The sequence below is a fragment of the Ambystoma mexicanum genome, chromosome 6p, assembly GCF_040938575.1.
Source record: "Ambystoma mexicanum isolate Mex_15411 chromosome 6p, UKY_AmexF1_1, whole genome shotgun sequence".
NCBI classification, from domain to species: Eukaryota; Metazoa; Chordata; class Amphibia; order Caudata; family Ambystomatidae; genus Ambystoma; species Ambystoma mexicanum.
In genome coordinates this window covers 1,017,661,676-1,017,676,460 of record NC_090935.1, presented here as the reverse complement: position 1 = coordinate 1,017,676,460, position 14,785 = coordinate 1,017,661,676, and the positions used below count along the sequence as shown (strand labels likewise).

General features: G+C 42.2%; 1 protein-coding gene and 1 long non-coding RNA gene across 2 annotated transcripts in view; one reads left to right on the top strand and one right to left on the bottom strand.

Annotated features, from left to right (window-relative positions):
* Positions 1 to 5,266, top strand: part of LOC138510148 (uncharacterized) — a 198,000-nt gene extending 192,734 nt beyond the window's left edge. Inside the window, exon 7 of the long non-coding RNA XR_011280330.1 lies at positions 3,365 to 5,266. This is a non-coding gene — a long non-coding RNA (uncharacterized lncRNA). The remainder of the gene's footprint in view (positions 1 to 3,364) is intronic.
* The window catches only part of ADAMTS19 (ADAM metallopeptidase with thrombospondin type 1 motif 19), a 2,156,963-nt gene that overhangs the window by 264,953 nt on the left and 1,877,225 nt on the right, over positions 1 to 14,785 (bottom strand). Inside the window, exon 16 of the mRNA XM_069625625.1 lies at positions 4,608 to 4,688. Within this exon, the coding sequence (XP_069481726.1) occupies positions 4,608 to 4,688 (81 nt within the window). The remainder of the gene's footprint in view (positions 1 to 4,607; positions 4,689 to 14,785) is intronic.

Below are 14,785 nucleotides of genomic sequence, written 5' to 3'. Positions count from 1 at the left end.
ATAAAAAATGAAGACATAAAAAGTCACTTCAATGAAATTAGACATGTGCTCAGCCAGTTGCAAAAGGCTGTATCATTACAGAAAATGCAGTGCTGTAGAAAAAGTGTAAACTTCCTGGGACATGAAGTAACAGAGCAAAGGCTAAACCCACAAAAGGTTGAATCTATTCAGAAATTAAATGGTCCCACCAATCTGAAGGGCCTGAAGAACTTTTTAGGAATGACAAGTTACAACAGGAAATGTATTGAAGATTATGCAGAAATTACACAGCCATTGTCCAAATTGCTGACGTAGGGTGTACACTGGAAATGGGAAAGGGAACAATGTGAGGCAGTAGCTAAGTTGAAAAATTGTCTAATAAATGCCCCATGTTTAGCTTATCCAAAAGAACCAAGATGTCTTTATAGACATAGAGTTCACAGATCGATGTATGTCAGCAGTCATATCAAAAACATGACTCAAATAACAAAAGCATTGGATATGCCACCAAATCATTGCCGTAGGTAGAAACTAAATTTAGCAAATGTGAAAAGACACTATTGACCACTGTGTGTGCATTGCAACATTTCCATGCCATTATTCAGGGGAGCAGGTAACCCTTGAACAAATCATCAGCCTCTTCAATTTTTGCAGAGTAAAAGTATCAGATCAGGGAATTTAGCTCTGTCAAGAATCACATCATGGACATTGGCATTGCAGGGATTCCCAGTGGAAGTGAGATATGGACAGAATAAAAAGATCCCAGTTGCTCAAGGAGTGGCAGACTTACATGATCATGCAGCTGTCTGGCCACAGATGAGGCAGAGTTAGAAACAAATTTGGCAGAATTTGAACAATCCCCACACAAGGCATTCAATGAGGAGATGTGTAGGAATCTCCCAACTGTGTATGTAGATGGATGTGCATACCATGTGGGGGGTGATTCTGAAAACAAATTGGTTTCAGGTATAGGAATGTGTGGGTCAAATGTAATGGCATACCAAGAGTAAGCATTGGATTAGGTTCTAAAAGCAGCCACGTTGCTGAATTGGCCGCAATCTATAAGGCAATATCCACAACAGTAGAAAATCAATTCAATGAAATAGTTTTAGTTTCCGATTTTGATTTTTCCCAAAATAGTTTTGTGGAATATTTACCTCAGTGGACGTTGAGACGAATGGTCACATATACCAAAAAGCCACTCAAACATGGTAAAATGAATCAAGCCATAGATTCACTTGTTTCAGAGAATGACATGATCATTCACTGGAGAAAAATACGATGCCATCTGAAAACCCCTGGGGAAGACAGGGGAAGACAAAGAGGAGAATGACAAAGCAGATCAATTGGCTAAGATTGGGGCAGTGATGGGGGAATTATTTCATTTTGAGAAACTACTGGGTGAAATCTAGGTGGATGCGATAACACGCTCCAAATCTCAGGGAACAGTTGATCAGCCTGTTGTGCAATGGAGTTTTGATACCCCGATCAGGATTGGGTCAAGGCACAAAATGAAAATCCCATTTTAGATTTGTTCCACAACTATTTGTTAGATACAGAGCAATATCCTCTGACAGAGGAGAATTGTAAAGGGGGAGAAGAGCTGAGGGTGGTGTTAAAAAACAGAAAGAGGATTCAATTTCCTGACTGCTGGTTCAGGAGCCCATGTCAGGTCAAATCCAGTGGGTGATACCTTTGTCATTTCGGGGGTTGATGCTAAATCATGCCATTGATGCCATGCTGCAGATCACAGAGGGTCACAGAAAGCATTTGTAATTTTGAAAGTGTATGTTTATTGGACACACATGTCCCAAGATGTATAGTTGTATACTCAAGGATGTGTGGTGTGTGCACAATTTCAGCCTGCCTCTCCAACTCATAGGGCTCCTCTTAAGAAGAGAGGTCTGACACTCCACTGGTCAGATTTACAAGTAGTTTGTATTGGCCGAGTCCAAAGATAAATACAATGAAAACAGATATGTGCTGACAGTCACCTGTTTAATGTCCAAATGGTTGGAGTGGATTCCAGCACCCGACTGAAGTACGCGAACAGTGGCCATATTGCTAGTGAATCATATTTTCTTTAGGTTTAGTTTGCCCCCAAAGAATAGATTCAGAATGTGGAAGTCATTTTATTAGTGCAGAGATGCTTAAGATGTGGAAAAGGAAACTGCATATTTGCTATCAGCAATCTTCTTCTGGTGGTGTGGAACATTGCAATAGATCAATCATTGATATTTTGAAAAGGTTTGTAGCTGAAGCAGGGTGCAGCTGGGATTTACAACTCTCTTTGGTGCTAATGGCTGTTAGGTCAACACCATCAGCATCCACAACCCTCAGCCCACACATACTTATGACAAACAGGAAAATGGTTTTGCCACAACATTTTTTATACAGGACTAATGAGCAAGTCCTAGTAAATGTATCCACTGTTTATGAGTATGTGCAAAATGTGAGAAACCACTTACAGCATGCATTTGCATTTGCACAACAGAATTTGGAAAGATCAGCTGAGAGTGCCAAATCATAATATGATAAAAAAAAAATGTGTGATGGATTATGAAATAGGCGATCAAGTTTTTAAATTTAACTTTGCCGAAGGTAAACCCAAGAATGCCAAATTCCGAGCCTCCTGGTGCAGCCCATACAAAATTGTGGACAAGGTTTCACCTGTGGTCTACAGGATTATGGTAAAGGAAGTGGTTTGGTTGTGGAACAATTTGTCCATGTGATCCAAATCAAGCCATTCCCCTGAAACATGAAGTTAAAAGGTTAGAACAGGATGATTAGAACAGTAGTGAAACGTGCAACTGTTCCATTAAAGTCAAGGTGAGTAAAATAAATAACAATAATGAGTGGTTTCTGCAAAATAGCATTTTAGTTTGAAGGGGTTCATTATAACAGGTAAGTAGGTGTGCATGGAAGTATGAATATAAATTGTGAAAAGGTGGATAGAACAGGTGAGTAGGTGTGTATGAGAGCATGGATGTGGGGTGTGTAAAAATCTATATAATATTAAATAAAAGTATTTAGGCTTGTAATATTGTATTTCTAAGTTAATGATATGTAGTATATATTTTTGGTTTCCAAATTGTTAAAACAAAGGGGGGATGTCATTGAATTATATGTTATAATTATGTTTTATCCATACATGTGTTTTCAGGTGGTGGCGACGGGAGCTGTGGTTATAAGTATTATATATTTGAATGCTGTTAACACATATTGTTTCCAGAGGTGTGCAAATTAAAAGCGAGAGATGTTTGATTTGTGTTCGAAAAATAAATCCCAGGTTGCGAAGGGAAGTGGAGTAATGGCAATATAAAAACAATATATATTTTGTTTGATACTTGATACCTGATACCTGTCTGTTTCTCTTCTGAATTAGATTGCAAACTCATTTCCTTCACCAGCGCCCCTGGAGCTGGGTGTCATCGCAGGCTGTGCTTGGAGCTGGGAGTCCACCGGATTGGAGACCCTGGACCAGGACCCCCTGGACTGAAAAATGGAGGAGAATATGGTGGAATTGGCAAGCATAAAGGAGGAGCCCAAATGGAGGGAATGGAAGCCTGCATTCATATTGTGAGAACATTTGTGGCATGGCCACAAGCCTATCCAGTACACAGGTGCATTTTACAAAGCTACCGGGACCAGTATTGGGCCTGGTGACAGATACGCCACTGCCGGTCTGAAAGAGTTCTCAGTTTCAGACATATCTTAACTATTATTCTTATTTCTTTCACATTTGTCACGGATATGTGAACATTTGTTTCAATGTGTTCCTAGGTATGGACACTGGTCAAATGTATTTTGCTTATGAGAGAAACAACAGTGTTGTGTTCATCAATATCGTCAACACACTTGTTGCCAACACCTGCTTACCATCTGTCCAATTAGAGCCTGCTTCACCTTCCACAACTCAAGACCTCATGTGACATATTGTCCCATTAACTTTCTATAACATACATTACAATCATTTCATAGGTTTGTTTTTCTGCTGCAAAAATGCATACATATCAAGCAAGTGATAGCTTAAAATATTGTTTCCATGACTAATCCTTACATTCTGTGTAAATCAATACATTGGGTGTATTGAATTTGAGTGATAGAAATAACGGACAGGGACAGTGTTATGATACACGAAGACGGTTAGCAATGTGCTAGATTAGAAACACTTTAGTGGTGAGCATCAGTTGGGAGAATGAGTTTTTCATGGGGCTTGGGGATGAGAAGGGTGCATTTTGTGAACTGAGACTGGAGTGGAACTGAAGAAGCTGCATGTCTCTGTCCTCATTTGGAAATTCTAAGCATTTTCCCAGGCTATTTCCCCAAAGAGTGACCTACATTTTACAAAGTTACAAAGCGTTACACCATGACAAATTCATAGCGGAAAACGATGTCAACCCACAATCCACTGAAAAGCAATTTCATTAATTCTATTATTCTGTGTCAGTGATCTCTCTTACCAAAACTGGTAGGTGTATATCAGATTTTCATTTTCCAATATATAGGTTGAAAAACAGTGTTAGTGTAAAATATATATTTGTGACTCACACATTTGCAATATGTAATGCACCCATGCATATTTCACAGCATTTTTCAATTGATAAATTGTGTCCAAAAACACGTACCTAGGTAACTATGGGTTGGTTTTTCCTCAACAACTTTGATTCGTCTTGCACCTGCTGGTATCACCAAGGCCTCCACATAGCCTAAATGCAAAACAATATATGAGAATTAAAATGATTGCAATAAATATGTCCACTCAACAGCACACTTATGATTTGTATTTAGAGTCAATATTCATACGACTGAATGTTTATTGTCTTTGACATAAGATATTGATGTTCATTTATTTTAATATGCCAATTTAATGAATTCTAGTTCTTAATTAATTTAAAATGGAAACTCTGTAAATGGAAACATGTTAATAATTCTAGAGGTTGCTTTAATGAGAATTGTAAAACTGCTAGAAGTGATTTACTGAAAAATCCCTTGATCAAAAAAGTGACACTTGTGTCAAGCGCAAACTTGAGCTTCATATGCACTCATGGACAGATATTCGTAAAGGCAGCAACTGATGCATTTCCTCGAGGATTTGGGAACTAATTAATCAAGAACCGAGATCTTCACACCGTCAGTGTCACATGTCTCCTGTTGTTGAAAACCAAGATTGTATTATCTTTCTTTCTTTAAATAGGTTTTATACGTCATAAGTCTCAAATATGTTTTACAGCCACTAACATAACACAATTCCCATGCACATCTATATAAATATATTATTATCATGCATCTTTCCAAATTTTATCAGGATCCTGTTAACACTGATAGTTGGATCATAAGGGCTAATGATATGTCATTGGCCGAATATGATGTGACTAACCTGGCTCCAGAGGGGAAGATTAATGTTGATGACATATATGCTGCTCCATGTTCTCAAGGTCTGAATCATTGTCTGGGCCCTGATCAGATTCCAGATGACTATTATCGAGCTCTTAAGTCCACCTGGACTCCGCTAATAACTATTATTTGAACATCAAGAGTGAACAGGATAGGTTTCCACAGTGCTGGAAGCAGGCTGTCATATAGAGTTTTCAGGAGCGATCCTGCAGCGTACAGACCTATTTCTTTGTTGGATTCCCAACCACAACACGTTTAGGAGAGCCATCTTGACTAGGATTGAGCAAAGGACTGACAATAACAGCATCCTTGCCAAAATTCAATTGGGCTTCAGTGAAACATTGGGGATCCGCATGCAAGCTCTAAACATATATTTGATCAATGGTAAATCTCTTTTCATCAAGACATAACCCATGTACTTAGGGTTTATGTACATCATTTGACAAGGTCACCACAGCTAGGTGTGTTCTGGCTCAGATAAAATGCCCATTAGTACCCTTCATGGAGGCACCAGTCCATCAGGAGGCTTGGAACATAGGCTGTACTGTGCGGTACAAGCTTCGCAGTCTGAGCTGCTGGTTAGCCAGCTCCCCTTCCCTTCCCCACTCCCCCTCTCACCTCATCTCTTAGCACCCACGTATTTTCCTGCGTGGGTGCTATGAGTGTTTTTCTTTGTATAAAAAAAGAAACTTACCATAGAAGCACGGTCCAGCGCTGCACAGTGCAGTCAACCAGGAGGCCTGTTTTCAATTGCAAAAGGACTAACTGTCCAACAGGATTGCGCAGCATCAGGCCGCGCTCCAACAGTATGCTTATTTTTTATATAAACACCATTAGCATTAGATAACTACATGGCTGCTAATGGCAATATAACCCTCGACGGCGGGCCTACCCTCTCGGGAACAACATCGCTGCCCTCGTTAAGGGACCATCACTGTGCTCGGGCCACCTCGGGGCATATCGACTTAGTGGATTTAGTCGATATCCTATCTAAATTGCATGACCGATCTTCTGTTTTTGTGAGATAGGGTGCTATTGGGAGATGCACCTCCTCTTCCCTGCTTAATACCTCTGTAAAATAGGGCTGTGTAATGGCCTCACTTGTATTTCATTTGCACATTAACGATTTATATGAAGTATTAGTGAATAGTGGCACAGGTTTTCTAATACTAGGCAGTATTGACTTCCTAGTACTCACTTATACAGATGGGCATCATGATCTTTGCACCTTCTGATTGATGCATAGATGGCTTTTATGAAGAGGCTAGACCTTAAAGTAAATGCTTCAAAGTCTGTCATGGTAGCCATATCTAGTCATGATAAAATAAAACAACGATGTCCAACTTTTGGGACCCAGGAACACATTATTCTATTGGTTTCAGAGTATACTTACCTGGGTATTTTTTATCATTAAAGTTTAATGGCGCGGTTCATGTCACAAAGCAAAACACAACTATGAGGCAGGGTTTAGGCGGTATCTTCTGCTTTTGTAAAACTCACAAAGTCCAACCAATAGAACTATGATTAAGGATGTATACAATCAAAATTACAGGAATTGTCAAAGATGGTGCTGTGCTTTGGCATATCAACAATGTTTCTCTACTACAGGTCCAAGAAAGCATGCTCTCCAGAAGTCTGTAAGACTTAACACAAGCTGCCCCTACCTTTTCAGTTCACACTGAATTAGGCATTGTATTGTATTGTTTTGTAGTTGTCATTTATATAGTGCCTTTTAGCATTATTATACTGTCAATGTGCTGGTGGTGGAAACGCCCTCGGGGACCGAAGTCCAGAGTGTAGGAGATCACAGAATAGGATTAGACTGTGTCTGCAGACCCGCATGGGTGAAGCCCGCTTGGGTCAAGAGTGTAGTATTTGGCGTCCTCCATGTTGTGCTCCAGTTCACCTCTCAGACCTACACCAGTCAGCCACCACTGAGGATGCTCTGCCCCAAAGGGGTTAAGACTGTGTCTGCAGACTCGCACAGGCGAAACATGGGTGGGTCCAGGATGCAGTGTTTGGCGTCCTTCACGTTGCGCACTAGCTCACCTGTGAGACCTGCAGCAGTCAGCCGCCACTGAGGAAGCTCCGCCCCTAAGGGGTTAACTGTGTCTGCAAACCCGCACGGGTGAAGCCCCGTTGCTCAAGAGTACAGTGTTTGCTGCTGCCGGTGTTCGGTGACCCAGTAAGAGGGAGTCGATGATGCAATAGAGTTCTTAGGTCCATATGATTCCTGAGTTGTAGCAGGCCGCTGCGCCACGGAACTGACTGGACGTATGTTCAGAAAGCAAAGTAAGTGACTCCACCTGGAACAGTTTTTCTACGTTTCTTTTGTTTCCCATAGCCTCATCACAAAGTTGAAGGAGAGAGTAGGTGGGAACTGGAGGAACATTCTATTGTGCTAATCCCTCTGGAACCAGGCTGGCTAATTAGGTGGCAGCTAGCATACAGTCTAGTCAATTGGATTATTAACTGGATGCTGGGGGCACTTGGATCATAAATGGGCTGTCCTAAGATAAAATGCCGCAAGAAAGTATATAAGCTTGTTAACCCAATCAAGGATGTAAACATTCTCATAACAGAGATTATAGAGTTTCTCCACGATAGTGGAGATATCAATGACATTGGTAATACAGAAGGTTTGGACCAAAGTAAGGGAGGGACGACCTCGAACTGTGTAGTAAGTACTGAACAGGCCGATGTGATTGGAGTGGACAACAGCCCCACAGTTAAGAACATGATATACCCCCAATGCACGTCAAGAAAGCTTCCCATCCCTGACCCGTTGGCATTGTGTGAAGTGAAAAAGAGGGATGGCCAAGAAGGGGGTAGGAATTGTTCAATCCCTGCAAGCAGTATGGACCCACAAGCAAAACAAGGCTGTGGTGCCCTGAGACCTATGGGTGCGTGGCGAGTTATACAAATTAAAATAAATTAATAAATAAATACACACAACTTTCACAGAGAAGGAAAGGGACATGGTGAGGAACCCATAGGACATTTGATAAATTAGAAACCGGACAACCACTGTGAAGCTGATCCTTGCTTGAGCCCTGTTACTGGGCCCAATGCGGCTGTGCTGTGCACCGTATTGTGAATGTACCAAACAAACAGACAGGTACAGCAAGTGAAATGAACCTAACCGCAAGGGACTCTGAAAGTGTAAGTCCCCCTTAGGCACTGCTAACTGCTACTTGGATTAAACTAACAAACAGATATGCTGTGCTATCGGATACTAAGCATTTTGCTAGTGCCCCCAAAGAAGGGCCTGAATATTGGCACCAAATAAAAAGGAGTGGGCATAGAGGCCTAGAGTCTGACTCCCTGCAAGAGAGCTTAACCCTTGACTGTTGTGGGTCAACCCAGGGCATGTGGGAAGTTGGCACAGGTCTTAGCATGTAAGAAACCAGGGTCAGTACCTAAAAGGAACCTAAAACCCTGCAGCCACGGCGTACCAAGCTCCCTCCTGAGCCCGCGAGGATAGTGCAGATTGCTTCTCTTACAGAAACAATAGATAGATATGTAATTTACAACCTCCCCCCGCAAACGAGGCCTTGAGAAACGAAGGTATCAAGAAAAATGCAGCTGGAACCATGAGAGACAAAACCTGGTGTATCAACCTGCCTCAGCAGGAACATCTATGCACCATTGCTTGGATGGGCAGCTGAAAGTGGGGGGGCATATGCATATATGCATAATGCCCCCAGCCTGGTTGCTATAACTGTATTTATTTATTGTATTGGGTATTTATAAAGAATTTATACAGCAAATGGTGTTATGGTGTTTCAAGGCTCCATAAGACAAAAATAGGGGGGGGCAGGGAAGAAAACAACAGTAGTGGTCCTACTAATCCCAGTGTCATTCGAATCGTGCAAGTGCAGTAACAAGAAGGTCTTTTAAGGTCACTCTTAGGCTGATAGGGAGCCAGTCTAATACTCTGAGGGTGGGGTGATATGCTCTCTGGGCGAGAGAGCAAAGAGCAATCTGGCTATTGAGTTTTGTTTTTTTCTGATTTTCCAAAGCTGGCGTGCGGGGACGCCAAGATAGAGGTAGTTGGCATAATCAAGGTGGGAGATGATGATGGGCAGTATTGCGGAGGATCTTTGAGGATATGGGAAATAGGGAAAGATTAACTTTAGGGTGTGTACGTGGAAGTGTCAAGTTCTGGATTCAGAGTTGATGTGTTTGAGAGAGATAGGTCTGCGTCCATGGTGCATCCAAGATTTTGAACAGAGGTGGATTTGGCAGGTGGGGCTCCCAAGGTTCCTGGCCATGATATAGGTTGGGGAAGGAGAACGGTTTTGCTGTATATTCAGATTTCTGATTACACCAGGTTGAGGGTAAGGTGGTTGGACATCATCCATAGGTCGATTGCTGAGAGGTAAGAGGCGAGGTTGGGAAGGGGAGGCTGGAGTCTTGGGAATTTTGAAAATGGTCTGGGTGTCGTTTACATAATTGTAGCAGGTAAGGTTGTAAGAGCGGATGAGAGACGGCAGTGGGTTTAGGTAGATGTTGAAAAGGAGGGATGAAAGAAAGGCTCTTTGTGGGGCCCCTTTCGTTACTGGCAAAGGCACAGAGGAGAAAGTTAGGAGGAGAATGATTTTCAAGCATTTAGAAATGAATGAGGAGATCCAATTGAGGGCAGAATCTTTGATGCCTAGGGTGAGGATCCTGTTCCTGAGTATTGTGGGGTTGATGGTATCAAAGGCCATGGATAGATCGAGGATGATAAGTGCAGTGGATCCTTCCAAATCAGCAGTTCTTTTTCGGGTGTCTCAGATATAGACAAGGGAGGATTCTGTTCCAAAGAGGGGTCGTAATCCTGATTGGGCTGGGTCAAGCAGCCTATTGGCTTCTGTGAAGAGGCCAAGTTGCTTTAATGCAACACAGTCTATTAGTTTAGCAATGAAGCATGTGTTAGAGATTGGGCTGTAGATGAAAGGGGAAAGTGAGATGCGGCTGGGTTTTTGATTAGCGGTTTGACATGAGAGGTTAAGATTATGTTTGAATATTAATGCTAGCCAAACCCATGAGATACTCACTCTTGTCATGTGCAGACCAGGAAATATATCAATTTCCTGCTTGAAATCTGTTGAACAGTCCTTTGAGATGATTAATGAAGTCAGCTATTTTTTAGGTAGGACAACTATTGACAAAAAAAGCTATAACTAATGTCAAAAGTAATCTGCAATTATTGTTTACTGGCTAGGGAATCCAGGGGCTTGAAACCGGCTAATAGTCACAATGAAATTCTGACTATTTATTTGCAGGAATATTTGCAATAGGGAATTTTATACGATGATTTACTGATTATTAAATATATATATATACTGTGTCAACTACATGTACATCACAAGTTTACATTGATCGACCTGACGACCTCAGTGGCCACATGATGGATCATTTGAGCAGTTCAGTGTCATCTCCGATTACTATAACACTCACAACAGTGATCTAGATGGGTCAATATTTCATTGGCTTCTGATATCCAATATCTGCTCTTCGTTATGACCTTTGGAGGAGATCCCCAAGAGCATTAGTCATCACAAATCAACCCCGAGAGAGGTTCCTCTTTGAACTCAACCTGCCCAACATGGCAAGGGCCTGTGCCTTGGCAAGTAATACCGATGTCCTGCCTTCAACCTTTTGTAGTGATCTATGGGCGGTTGCATTTAAGGTACCATTGAGTACCTTCTGACTTAATTTAAGGACCCACATTTGAAATTAAAGTTTAACGCCTTTATTCTACATCCCTCAGGGCCAGGGGATGTGCAGCAAGCATCACACGGAGGAGACACTGCAAATGTCCATGGATGCATTAGAGCAATGCTCGCAACATTAATTGGAAAATGATCACAGGAAACAGCCCAAATTCGGGTACACAGAGAATCTCAAGCTGGAGATATATGACACCAACAGGCCATATATTGAGTGCAGACTCCATTTGTTTTCATAACAACGGGCAGTACCTCATTGACACTTGTGGGAAGCTTTGTGAGCAGCGTGGGTGCAGCCTACTGGCAGAAGAATGTGTGTGCCACCCTCCCCTGTGACTTGGGCATCTTGAATACAAACAGGTATTTAAAATGAACATACAGTGAACCATCATCTGCTCAGATTAGTAATGAGCATCTACTGGACCCTATACCTGTGGGGAGGGATGCTGACCCTTAACAGTATTGATACAGCAATGGTTTGTCTGGCCAGCAACACTTTTTCCGAGTTGTTGTTGAATCACTAAGCACAGCCCCACCAGTGTGCAGTGCGAAAGAGCTCAGCTATTTTCTCTAACCTCAGGGGAAACATCGAAGTGCTTTTTATTGAGCAATTTACATGTATAAATAAAAAAGCAATCACTTACTACATTACAGAAGACTGTAGAGTGATATTTAGCCACATGCGACATGCCAGCTTGGATGATGATGATGATGATGATGATGATTTGTTACCCTGTACATATCAGACAATGAAAAGTGGCGAGGGTTGTTTTATGGTAGATGTGGTTGGGAAATGGATAGCTGAATCAGTGCCTGAGAGGCCCTAGCCAGTTTTACACATGTTTTTTGTATATTGTATCAATAAGAACACGTTAGTCACCATAGATACCGCTGTCCTTCTAGTTTCTAGTCGATTTTCCTTCATACTTATGAGTGTCCATCCAAAGGGGATGGGACCAGAGCTCTTTTTGCACGGCACAAAAACAAACCTTTAAGCAATTTTGTGCTGCAATATATAGCAGGTTAGCATTGGCCTGGCTAGCTCCGCTGACACCAACCAACAGCAAAAAACCTGATTTTTTCTTGGAGCCACTAGGTGGATCGCCAGTATTTAGTTTTATTTATAGGAGTATGGTGGGCATGGTGTATGGAGGAAAGCTGACTATGAACTATAAGTAAGGAAATCACTATTCTGAGTAACCTTTACACCTACGTCCCATCCCATTTTCTCCATACGTATGGGAGATTGAAAAGCACCAGAAAAGGAAGAAGAAATATAACTTTAGCCAAACAAGCTCTGTAAAAGCACCTGGCCAAATCTGTCATCAGCACTGGAGACTTAAAGTCTCCTTAAAGTAAAGCTTACAAAAACCAGATGAGGAGGCACAGGTGGCTGCTTTGCCTATGATATCCCTGCAAAGATTTCTCTGTAGGTGCTTTCCTAGCAGCCTAAATAATTTGAATAAAATAGGCTCTGATAACCCTAAAATGCTGTAAGCAAATTTATCAGGCACAAAGAGGCTAACCTCAATAATAATGGGGAGGGATGGAGCACCTGGCCCCCTTGCTTAGCTGACCCGGCGCTACCGGGAGAATGAACAGACCAGTCAGATTCAACCTCTGGCCGTCTGAGTATTAGATTCAAGTCAGCCAATTCTGAGCTTCAGAATCTAAGAGCAGCCACCCGAGCTGCCGAATTTTGAAAGGACTCTCCGCTACAATGAGAGATGAGGGAATGCATAATTAATTCAGTGATCCCACAAGATGTGCAGAGCATCTGGCAGAGAGCTCGGACCCTGGCTCATCAATTGGAGAGGAGGGAATGCATAATTCATTCACTGATCCCACCAGATGTGCAGAGCATCTGCCAGAGAGCTCGGACCCTGGCCCATCAATGATACTAAACGTTTGCATTTGTCATTTAGAACTATTGTGAACATGGACACCTGAGGATGTTCCCATCTCCCAAAGATCTGCAGAAGTACTGAAGTCTTGAGCTCGTGATTGGAGTGAGAGAGTCGACTGACCCTGTCCACTTCTGCATCCAGAGTTAGATCACTGGGTAAATGAACAGCTCGGCAATATATCTGGTGGGAATGGCACATTCCCAAATTTGAAAAGCCAATCGAAGGAGGGGAGTGGATCTGGTGCCATTCTTCTCGTTGAAATGCAACATGGTCATCATGCTGTTGGTTCTTATCAGCACATGGGATTTTTGAATGGTCACCAGGAATTATTTCAAAGCTTTGAAAATTGCCAAAAGCTCCAGGACATTTATATGGAATCCTTTTCTTTTTTTCTGGGGTCCAAAGAGAGTGAGTATGCAGCTGATACAGAGTTGCACCCCAACCCGTGAGCTATGAATCTGATTTCATCATGTGCCGAGGAGGAAGATCCTCGAAAAGAACCCTCAACTACACATTGTATTTGCTGTTCCATCACTCCAAGTCCGTTCCTAATTGCAATGGGATTGGAATTTTGATTGACTGCTTGTCCACTTCCTGATCACAGTAAGATGTGATATGAAGCTGTAGGCAACTCATCTTGAGGCTGGCAAATGGAACAGACAGTATGGACGCTGCCATGAGGGCCAGTAAATGTTAGAAGCACCAAGATGGGATCTCCCAACGATTCAGGAAATGAGAAATGGGCAGTTAGATGTCCTGAGGGAAGGGAACAGTTGGAAATGAAAGGCCCAGGAGTCAGATAACATCTGCTGCCATTCGCTAGATTCCAGAAGGGTGCAGCATCTGCTCACCCCACTGATCGAACATGTACTTAATGTGTCTGTTTCATCCTCAATGCCGGTCTCCTGTAACATTCACAGAGAACATGCAACTCAGTTGAGGAATTACCAAAGCTGATGTACACTATATACAATATTTCACACCTGAAGATTTAGCAACGATTCTGGATACCCTAGAAGCCATGACAATGAGACACGACGGTTGAGATAACAGTTAGGTCTTGCAAAAGCATCGAGGTTTGTTTTTTGCAGTTAATGGTTTAGAATTTGGTCTGCCACAACAATTAACATGTAAGCATGTTTCCAGCAATGCAAGCACTAATTTGTCCTTCTATTGTAGTACATCCTACCAAGTAACATGCCATGTGTTTCACTTCAAGCAACATGTTCCCTAAGCGCCCACCTTAATTATTTCAATTTTTAGAAAACTCAGATGTTTGCAAGATTGGCATATCCAGTGTACCTAAACATTTAAATGAGAAGCCCTTACCCCTTGCATGAATTAGACTACCCACCATATTCTCCGAAAAGCACTCTAAATATATAATGGCCGCAGCATCTGAAATAAAGAAGTTGATATACTAAATCATACATCACACTGCAAGTCTTGCACCGCACTGCACTGCATCTGCCTTGTGTGACATTTGAACAGTCACATTGCTGCTGCTGCGCCCAGATCAGTGCCAGAGGTTAACATTTATTCTAAACCTTCTAGCAATCACCTCTTTGTTTTTGCTTTGTAACCCGATTGGCACGGGTCTGACCAGCTGGGGTCCCATGCCTGCTGGTCCTAGGGACCAAAGCTACTCCTCACTGATGAGGTCCAACAAGGCTGAAACATGTCTGGGGATGCTCGTGGTCTCATGCAGAAGGGATGTGACCTAGAAGTTCGTGCTGGACTGCCACTTCTGGGGAGGGACGAAACCTGATTTGCATATGGTTGTTC